The 10,829-nt window shown below is 40.6% G+C and overlaps 1 protein-coding gene across 9 annotated transcripts in view; it reads left to right on the top strand.

The window, feature by feature from the left end:
* Positions 1-1,009: 1,009 nt before the first annotated feature.
* The window catches only part of CEP295 (centrosomal protein 295), a 46,578-nt gene continuing 36,758 nt past the window's right edge, over positions 1,010-10,829 (top strand). For 7 of the 9 annotated variants that reach the window (XR_012672034.1, XM_075140137.1, XM_075140138.1 and 4 more), the window contains exons 1-5: positions 1,011-1,172; positions 2,987-3,120; positions 4,472-4,672; positions 5,814-5,938; positions 6,901-6,994. Coding sequence is in view for 6 of the 9 variants with exons in the window: in XM_075140137.1 (XP_074996238.1) it covers positions 3,013-3,120; positions 4,472-4,672; positions 5,814-5,938; positions 6,901-6,994 (528 nt within the window). In the remaining 3 variants the exon portion in view is untranslated. Of the gene's footprint in view, positions 1,173-2,986; positions 3,121-4,471; positions 4,673-5,813; positions 5,939-6,900; positions 6,995-10,829 lie in introns of all 9 variants that reach the window. The other 2 variants (XM_075140143.1, XM_075140142.1) reach the window with 2 other exon arrangements.

Here is a 10,829-nt window from a genome sequence, read left to right as displayed (position 1 = left end):
GCATTTCTTCCATCCTTGCAGCAGCAGCTTAGAGCCTGGGAACATACCCAATGCAAAGAAACAGTCTAGCACAGCCTCTCTTGCTTCATCCGTATGTGCAGCAGAATTGTTTCTCTCAACATGAATAACAAGTTTTTGCTCAGTTTTATGTTCCTCATAAATCAAGGATATTAGATGACTCCACTTTCAAATCCAAACTGCTGCAAGTCTCACACATATGATAAATCGTCCCTTTTAGAAAGAAAACAAAAACATAAGGATGAAAGCAAAGAAGCAAATAAGTATTGCATCAGACTTACAAGGAGCAGACATTAGTTAAAAAAGCAGTTTATAAAAGAAAGATCAGCGCTAGTTTTGAGGTTGAGGTAGCAGCACAGATCCATTGTAGAAGCAACTCAGCCAGCCGCACGCAAGCCTAGAAGACAGGCAGAGCAGCACTGCAAGTCCAGGGGTACTGTCATAGTCCGAATTTACTCCTTCTGCTCATACAGTGCATCCAAACACAGCGTTGAACAAGGAAGTTACATAGAGGTAAAACTAGTGAGGTAAAACTAGCAGCGCTGAGCTTTCTTCTGCTCCCTCACCATGCCTAGTTCAGCCGATACCCCTCCCACACGAGCTCTAGCACTTGGAAACCCTGGCTGAGGCCTGCTGATGTAGTGCCGTGAGAAAGCCGTAGTGATAAACCCCTTCAAAAGCATTCTGAGATTGCCTGATCAAGCGGGCAAAGCATTAACCCCATCTAAACCAGTCCTTGGGAAGGGACTGACTGGGAACAGAGAACCCAACAGGGAAGGGAGGGGAAGGAGTAAACACCTCCCTTTGCCCCGGCGCCCATTTTATATTCGCCGCGTTCGGCCTCACCGGCCAGTCACAGCTTTCCTCAGTTCCCATTGGTCACCAGAAGGCAGGGGCGGAGTGAATCATACTGGGAGGCGGGGAAGGGTGGCCCGGTGGCGCGTGCGCGCTGCGTTGGGCGAGGTGTCGGCAAGCGGCGCGGAGGAGCACTCCGCATGCGCAGAAGACGAGTCCCGCCGTGGAGCTTGGTTTCCCGCTGCGCCCGCAGTCATTGGCCGCTGGGGTGAGCGTCAGAGGTGACGCAGCAGGAGGAGGCAGCAGTTGGCGGTCGGCGGCGGCCGGGAGGGCCGAGTCGGCGGCGGGAGAAGCGGCGGGTAGGTGTAGGCAGCCCCGCCGTGGGGTCGCTCCCTTCGCCTTCCCCCTCGCCTTCCTGCGCGGGGCCGCGGCCGCTCGGAGGCGGCGGCGTTCTCGCCTGGGGCTGGGCAGGGCCTGCTTTCCTTTCTCCTCCCTCCGTATTGTCCCTCCTCAGCTCGGGCTGGTCGAGCTGCGGCGGCCGCGGCCCCGGTGGCGGCTCCCGGTGACTGACGGGGCGCGGCCCGAGCGGGCCCGGGGCCTCCTGGGCAGAGCTGGCTGGCGGTGGGGCTCTCCTTGGGGGCCTGCGTGTGCTCCTGCGTGCTCCGTCCTCCTCACTGCCCCCGAGCAGCCGAGCCCCCCGCCTCGGGTCTGAGCCCCCGGCCGGTGCGCTTTTACCTCTGCTGCTTCTCCTTCCGGCTCTGGAGGAGTGCTGTTTGCTAGCTGTCCTGGGCAGGATAGTGACAGGCGTTAACGTTGCTTACAGGAACCTCTGTGGTGCAGGGTTCCCGGGGATGGCTGGCTTAGTTTTCACTGTCGTGTATTTACTGATTTGCTTTGTACTGCAAGTGAACCTGTGCAAATGTTGACCACTTTGCTGTGGCGTTTGCGTCATCTGCTTTTGCTCTTATCCTTTAAGTGTTAGATCTATCTAGACTTTATATTGTTCATCCTCTAAATTTTCCTTTCTCTGGGGGTGGGAGGGAATGTACTCATTTGCTTCTTAATTATCTGTATTGATAAACTTCTGTTTTGTGCCTCATCAGCTGAACAAGGGAAGGATAGCAGGAACCACAATATTCTGTCCCTATTTATCCTGTAATGAATTTGGGATTCATTGGCTTAATAATCCTGTCTCAAAAGTATCTTATGCATAATTTTTTCGTTTTTATACCTCTCCTGATTTCTTTACAGTGTTTTTTTTTCCTTTTTTATTTATGATACTGAAAATAAATCTTTCCAGGTGTAACATGTTGGTTAAATTGTTAGTGCTATGAGGATTGTTCACTAGTAAGAAGCTTTTGATTTTTAGAACTAAGCAGTAACTTTTGAAAGTCTTCGTTGGTTTGTTTTGGGAGAATATTTTCAGGGATACAAATACTTAAAGATCAAATAAAGATTGGCAGGGGCAGTTTTGGTCTAGGCTGCATATCAGGCTGAAGAAGTCTTTTTTGCTGTGCAGATGAGAATGATAATTGCGAGGAAAATGGGAAACAATCTGTAGAACCAGCAGATCCTAGTTCCACAGTAAAATCAACAGGTTAACATCATTTGAAATGGCTGCTTAAGAAAACTCGAATAAAAAATTGTCAGTGAGCAATTTTAGTGTTCTAGTGAAACGCTTGGCATGCAGACCGTTGTCGGAGTTTTACAGTCTTCGAGGCAGAAAACCTTGGACTGCAGTCAAAAATGTTAACAAACTCTGTATCTTATCTCTTATAATTGTTATGAGAATATTTCAGTACAGATGACCTAAGTGACCAGTCTGCTTTACTGTGTGATGTGGTTTTCAGTAGTTTTTTTTAATTTTTCTTCCCAGGAGTGGAATGGTGTTCACTACTGACTTTGCAGATGTGCCTGTCTGGTCCACAGTGTAGAATGTGAATGTAATGGTGTTGCAGAGTTTGCTACATAACATAATAGTTCAAAAGCAGTACATTTTGTGACAAAGACAGTGCCAATGTTGTGGAGTAAAATTGGAACAGCTGTGAACAGTTGTAGTTCACACTCCTAGATACCATGATAGATTTGTAAGATTATGGCAATATTTGCTTTTTATAGCTGGTTTACCTATATCATTCATGCACAATTTCTGTTTCTCGTGTTGTTCTCACAGAAGTTGATTAATCAGCATTTCCAAAGATGAAGAGGAAAGTTGCAAAAGTTGGGAAATTGAGGCTTAGTCCTAATGAAGAAACCATGCTTTTGAAAGAAGAATATGAAAGAAGAAGAAAACTGAGGCTACAGCAAGTATGCCTGTATTTTTGCATATTGTGTATTTCATTTAACGATGTAACAAATAATTTAGGAAAAATAGCTGAAAAAATTATTTCATGTAAACTAAATTTCAGGGTCATAATATTGTGTATTAGGTTTGTATTTAGCTTGTGAATTATTTTCTTTTTCTCATGTTTACTTACTACTAAGTGCATATTTTGCTTGTTATACCTTCTCTGTTTGTTAGATTCACTTTGGCCTCTATTCCAGAATCTCTTCTTCCCTACTGGCTTCCTGGTATCTACCGTTTTTATTTGGCCAGGAACATGCAGTTGTCTCTGTCCTGCTGATGTGTCACTTGTGTAAGGATTCAAACCTCTTTCAGTGTTCCAGGTGTTTTCACAGTGATCTTGCAGAAGAAATAAGACAACTACTGCTAATATAGAACTTCACAGCTTTCCACTAGTCGAACTGAATTGCTACAGTCAGAGAATCATAGAATGTTTTGGGTGGGATCTTAAAGGTCATCTAGGTCCAACGCCCCTGCCCTGAGCAGGGACACCTTCCACATTACCAGGTTGCTCAAAGCCCCATCCAACCTGGCCTTGAACACTTCCAGGGGTGGGGCATCCACAACTTCTCTGGGCAACCTGTTCCAGTGCCTCACCACCCTCATGGCTCTAAATGCTTTAAGTACTGCTCCTTTTAGAATGTCTATTATGTTCTTCAGAACATGTCCATTGATCATCTCATCTTTCTTCCATTTCTGTTCTGCTTTCCTGCTGTTAGAACACAGGGCTATTTCTCCATTTCTCTTCTTACTCTTTTCTTAGCCTTCCTCTGCTTTTTCCTACACAAAGCAGGACACGTCTTTCACATCTTCAAAAAATGCACATCTTCAAGACATTTACTCTGTACTAATCTTTCACCCCTCTTGGGCTTTTTTCTTGATATGTTTTTCTCTTTAACGAAGAGAGTTTTACTGGTAATGTGGAAAACAAAAACTTAATAAACAGACTTTAATTTATCAGTATAGTTGCTGACTTTCTTCAAACCATGTTGCATTGTAATAGGAGTCTTTAATAAATTATTGTGTTGTATTTTCGGGGGGAAGGATATTCCAAACAGTTTTTGCGTTTTGTTTGTCAGTGGTATGTTGCTGTTTGGACTTTAACTGAAACATTTAACTAAGATTAAATTTATTATTTTAAATAATAATTTTGGAAAAAGGTGACAGCAATTTTAAAGTATTTTCTGGACAGATTGTTAATGGCATAGTAGATGAGATGGAAAGCTGAAAGGAGGGTAGAGCATATTGTGGAAAGGCTGCAAAAATATTGTGCTTTTTTAAGTTGCTGACAAAACATAAATGCTGTTTCTACAGGTTAGAGAGCAACAGAAGTATATCGCCTTGCAGATAAGAGAGAAAGTAAAGCAGAGGAGAGAAGAACAACTACATCAATTAGAGGAGGCACTGAGAGCTGAATGGCAGAAAGCACAGGATCAAAAGATGAAAGCCTTAGAAAAATTGTATTTATCAAGCTTAAGAGCGATTGGTGAGGGTCACCGACAAGCCAAGGAGAACGTAAGTAAAACAGCTTAATATTGTTGTCAGAGAAATTCTTGATGTTATAGAAATACTAAGATTGCTGTTTGATTTTTAGTATTCTTGGTCATGCAGTTCTAATACCTAAAACGACAGTTTTTAAGAATGGAAACTTCTTAGAAATGTTTATGTACTTATTGGCAAATATCTTTCCACAAGACCAGGATTAAATGGTCTGGCAGGCCCATCTGCTCAGGCTTTTGCTGTGCAAACTCTTCAAGTTATTTTGTTTATGTTAGATTGTATGCATATATGATGGCGTATGTTGCACTTGACTAAATTGCACATGGTGAATCTTGTCTCAAGAATGCCAGTAATATAGTATCTTTTTTTCTCTACCATGTAATAGTATCTTTTCTATGGTTAAGAAAATACACTTAACTTTTTTTCTGCAGTGCTCAAGTGACATGGAAAGTCTTGGTAAGGGCTACAGAGGCCTTTGTTTAGACTGCAAACTGGTGTCACTTCTTAATTCTGCACCTATAAACTAGTTTCTCTTTCTTTAAAATCCTGTAACTTGCGTAGGCTCTCTTTGAAATATCATTGATGTGGTTGGATAGAAAATTCCCACAGATGTGACTCTGAACCAGGTTTATAGAAATCAGCGGTGCCGCAGATTTCTTGCACGAATTTTGCAGACGACCTTACTGCCTGAATTAGTCAGGCTTTTTAACCCAAGTAAAATAGCATTATACTTTTCCATATCTCAGTGTCTCTAAATCAACTTCTTTGTAGTCCTTTCCGATGCTAGGATGGATGAGTTTGTGGAAAACTGTGGTACCAATGCCATAGGAACAGAGAATTAATCATAAAGAAATGTTTCTGTTGATACACGATTGTTGTAATTAATGACTGAAGGGTAGTAACATGCTTTCTCTGTACAGTTTAGTCAGCATTTGCTAAAATGTGTAAGTATATTTATATTACCCTCTTTATCAAAGAGACGTAGAGAGAAGCTGGTTTCCACATCAATATTTGATTACATTGGCTGACGAATGTGGTAGAGAAGAAGAGAATAAAGAAGATGGCAGAGAAGAAAAGTTAACTTGAAATACCACACTGATAGTATGAGAAGTGAGTAAAATCCTGTATTAAGCGCTTGCAATATTTTTTTGTTAAGGAACCTGACTTAGAAGCTCTCGCAAAGCAAGCAGAGGAAAGGAAACAAAGAGCAGAGAAGAGACACAGGAAAGCCCTGAAAGAGCAGAAGTACCAAAAAGAAAAATTACTTCGTGAGCAAGCCCGGTATGCAATAGTTATCTAGTTTTATTAAGCATGGAATGCATTTTACAATGTCACAAGGCGAAAGGCAAAAATCTTGACGCTTCTTGCTTGGAGCTTTTTTAATCTTGAAATTTTATGGGTTAGAGAATTAATGCTCATGGACAAAGCTTGTAGATTTTGATAAGAACAGTAGTTTTAAAACCAAGACAAAAATGTCAAGTATGCAAGCTGGCCTTATAGACTCTCAATGAGTGGGGGCCTTTCATCTCTGTATCGCTATTCTCAGTCTAGATAGTTGGCTGACAGCTATTCAGTGACAAATGAAATGAAATGTTCTCAGGCCAGTTCCTGATGGAGAGTTATACACTTGAAAAAAGGACCTATTGCATTTGTCACGGTCTTCCTTCTTAGCGTGGGGGTTTTTGTTTGTTTGGTTGGTTGGTTTTTTTTGTTTGGTTTGGGTTTTTTGTGTGGTTTTTTTGTTTTTTTTTGTTTTTTTTTTTTTTTTAAGCAGATGGGACGAAACTTAGGCTGGCATGAAAAATGAGCTGTGTACTCTTGGGAATAGTTGTGCTTGAGTAGAGCTGAGACCTATTGATTAAATACTTAGTTTTGTCCACACTTGAGCAATTAAGATATGTTGAAGTGATGCAGTGCTTTCTGGAAACTTGAAGTGAAAAGCAGGGATTTTGCTTTGTTCTTTAGAAGCTTGTGTGTGTTAACATTTTTGCATTGCTTCAAGAAATTAATTTTCCAGTGCTGCCTTCCAGCATAAGTTCTGTTGACTTTTCAGTGTGCTTGCCCATCCCTATCTCCCAAGCATTCAATTCAGGTTCATCTGAATCTGTTTGTTTTTAGGTTTGCCTTTTATTTTGCACAGTGCTGTCATTGTTGCTTGAATAATTTTCCTTCTCTTCTCTTTTGTGGTGTTTTTTGTGTGTGGGGGGGTGGGTTGGTTTGTTTGTTTTTGTTTTTTCCCCAAGACGAACAAATGCACGTAAACATGCTCTGGAAGTGGAAAGGCAAAGAGCAGCCAAAGTTGCAAGCCTGCCACCTCCTCCACCACATCCTCTTGAGGTATGTATCTATGATGCAATAGTGATCACAACTTCAGGGTACCATGTAATATAATGATTTATTTATTGGTCTGACTCCACACAATAGGATATCCCTGATTGCTATTTGCATACTGTAAGGAGAGTGGTTCAGCAAAAATCAAGAAAATTAATGCATTATGTATTAGCAAACTTCTTACTACTAAGCTTTGGTAGTTGTTTATTTCTGATCTCTTGTTATGTGTGGATTTTACTTCTTGTCATCTGAGATCTTATTTTTGTGGTTAATGTTACTTTTAAACTTTATCATGATCTCATTTCCATGTAATAGCCACAGTGGTATGAAACTCTACAACGATCTTTCTCAGCATGTACATTCCCACCTCAGCCTTCTGTCGTAATGATGCAGTAGTAGCATTTTGTCTAGTTCTGTAATAAAGATAGCTCTACCTTTTTAGCTGTGGAGTGGTGGTTGTTTTTTTTCTCCAATTTCTTTGTTTCTTATAGAGAATACTAAATGTAGGGTAAGCTGTTTAATTTCGATAGGAAACCAGTACCTAAAGCTATTGGGGAGGGTAGTAGATAAGAACCGTATTTTCAGTTCTATGGTGTCCCCTTTTTAGGGGGCAACTTTGTACCTCCTTCATGCTGCTTTGATTTCAGAGAGACTGCATAGGTATAGAAGTTACTGTAAGATTGCAGATCTGAACTGCAGGAAGAACATTATGTGCATTTTTACTTTGGAGTTAACCTTTAGTAAATTTAATTTAATGTAACTTCATTAACATGGAGTTTAAGTTGCCTTATGTGGTGTTGTGCCCTTTCAGACCATCAGGTTTGGGGATATTCAGACCACTGACAAGAAGAGAAAGGATTAAGGTATACTAGTCCCTCTCAGAGCCAGTGAAGTTATCAAAGCTTTTCCCAACTACATCCAGCACGTTATGTGTAGGTTAGTGTGTTGGATGATAGGGGTTTGGTACTGACGTATGTGGAAAAACTGAGTAAGGTTTGACCCTCAGTTTTCAAAATGATTAGAAGGAGGAGTGCCTATATCCTTTCATTTGTATCTGTTAGTACATGCTTCTCTGTAGGTTTCCTTGCTGGCTGCCCAAGGGTTTTCTTATTGTGGAAGTTGGATATGAGTGAGGATTAAAGCAAGTGTTGTAAGGGAATAGTAAAGTTTGGGGTTCTTTCAGGTGAAGTATATGCAATATTGGAATTTTGAACAAATGGAATAAGGTCCTGTTCAGGTAGATTCAAACATTCTTTCATGCTGCTGTTCTCCTCTACGTTGTTCCATGTGACATGTTGCGGAAGGAGTGAGAGAGATGCACTTCACTCGTAAGAGAAGCAGCAATATGTTTATTGATATAAACCAGCAATTTAACAAAGTTTAACAGTAAATGCGACAGTGGTTTAACAAGATTCGATGGCAAGGTACACTTGTTTATTTACTGCATAGAGGAGGGGGTCAGACAAAACGGGAGACCTTCCCATTGGGTCATGAGGTTCAGAAAGGACCCCCTTGCTTTCTAAACTCCTTCCCTTAGAGGAGTCTAGGTGCGGCTGAATCCAAACTTAGTCCCGGACTTGGTCAATAATTTATGTCTAAAGGATTATATATGCACAATTAATCCTTTATATCACTTAGCTAAGATTTCAAAGTTTCAGCGTGCTTATTCCTGATTCACTTACTGAGTGTCTGATGCAATAAGGTTTCTCTTAGCCTCGAGGAGTAACTTGAGAGGGGTCCTTACTCAAAGGGAGATCCTGGTGTGTAACCCACTGCCATGCAAGAGAGCTCAAAAGGCTCGCTGTTTATGTGGGTAAGATGATTTACTCATAGTCATATTTACGTACTGACTGCAGATGTTAGTTTCTTCCAAATTTGGCTTGAGTCAGACATGGACCAGCATTGTGGTTAGGTGGATGCATTGCCATAAATTAGCCCTTGGCTATTGTGGTGTTATCTGTTGTTATCCGTCTCCCCTGAATCCACTTATCCACTTTGAGCTGGATGCATCCATCACAACCAGACGCATCCATTGCGACTGCCACTGGGGGTTATCGCTTGAGCAGGGTTACGGGAGAAGGTCAGGTTCGGGGAGGGGAGCACGCCCTCACATGTGCTCCTGGTGTATCTGCTGTAGAGCAGATGAAGGCTGTGTCAGTTAAAACTTTGACTCTTCATTTCCTGGTCTTCAGATGCTTGTGTTGCGCAGTTTGGTGTTGTTGGGAAAGCATGAGGTGCTGCAGCATTGCTTTTTAGTAACTTTTGCAATTTAGGATGTGTTTTATGTCGCTTTCTGTTAAAAAAAAAAAGTTTCTAATTGGTGACTGAAAGTCAGCTGCAGTTATCATCTACAAATGTGCATATTATAACAGTACTATATAATACTTTTCATCCAGCCTCAGTAATGCCTATCTCTTTCCATTTTACAAATGCAGACTTTATTACTTATTCTTTAGTCTTTTTTTCACCAGGGCAAGCAAGAAGACTTTGTTCAGGTTTCCCCAGGTTCTGGTACAATTGCATTTGCGATTGTGTTGGGTGACAGGTCTGGGTCAGTACCCTGTTTAAGTATTGCAGAATCATAACTTCCTTTCCTGAAATTCTGCAATTTAATGCAAGTCCACCCATGAACAAATGTCCTTTACTCTTTCAGCAAACATGATTTTAGCTGGTTTTAGCAGAGTTTGCAAACATTTAGATTTTCTACAACACGTGGGTTTTCTTTCTTTTAAGAAGTTCATGCTCTGATAATGGCAAATTGAGTCAACAATTCTGCAGACCTGTTGGATTTTTGTTGAGGAAAGAGATTGCATTGCGTTGTTTAAATGTAGCGTGTCAATTTGATCCATGTAAAGGCTAGCTGACTTTGAGCCTTTTTCCTAGTCTTCATATCTGTATGGATTTTAATCCTTTTGTCATAGGCCTCTGTTGCTGGGAGGGCACAGGGTGAAGAATAAAGTTATTTTCTTGGAAGAGTAACTGGGTGCCATGTACTGCATGGGGTAAATGCTAAGTAAATGAAAGATTGGAGATGGTTAGAGCTGTGACTTATTCCTAGTTCTGTAGAGAGGGAGAAAACGAAAGATGTTAACTGTCAATTTCAGGGGGAAAAAATCTGGGGCTTTGTCATGCAAATGCATTACTCAAAAGGCACTGAATTTGAATTGCTTAACTTTACTCTAGATCCTGTGAATTACAGCAAATTATAAGGTCATCTGCATAAGCACGCTTATTTTCTTGAATCAATTTACATAAAGAGCTTATTAAACATAACTGTAATCATAATCTAATGGTCTGTTGCAATAACAATTGAATAAAATTTCATAAAATGGAGCTAGGGCAGTGTTGTTCATTCCAGGATTACTTGGAATTATAAGAAATGTTTTCTGAAGATACTCTTATTATTGTTATTTTACCCAGTTACAAAATAAGTGTTTTTACTCTAGACATATTGTCATAATCAAGATTAATTCTCAGAAGGACAGCTTTTAGGAATTGACCTGAATTATTAGACCAGCTGTTAAGTTACTTAATTAAGTTAAACTTGTAAACACCATTTTATTGACAAGTGTCACAGAGTTCTTGTGAACTTAATTTTTTTTTTATATGATCTAGAAGATTTTTATGTAATGGAAATACAACCTAAAAATGTTACTGTACTCTTCTTGAGTATTCATAACATTTGTAGAGTTGGGTTTTTCTCATTTCATGTTACATTGCTGTTCCAGTTTTGCCAGATTTTAGTGTAGAATTATTTACTTTCTTAGGAAAAAAAAAAAAAAGGAGGGGGGAGTTACAAACCTCTTGGTGGAAGTACAGACGGATTCTTAACTGCAGTGGT

Source organism: Calonectris borealis, chromosome 1 (genome assembly GCF_964195595.1).
Source record: "Calonectris borealis chromosome 1, bCalBor7.hap1.2, whole genome shotgun sequence".
Classification (NCBI taxonomy): Eukaryota; Metazoa; Chordata; class Aves; order Procellariiformes; family Procellariidae; genus Calonectris; species Calonectris borealis.
This window is presented reverse-complemented; position numbering and strand designations above follow the sequence as displayed.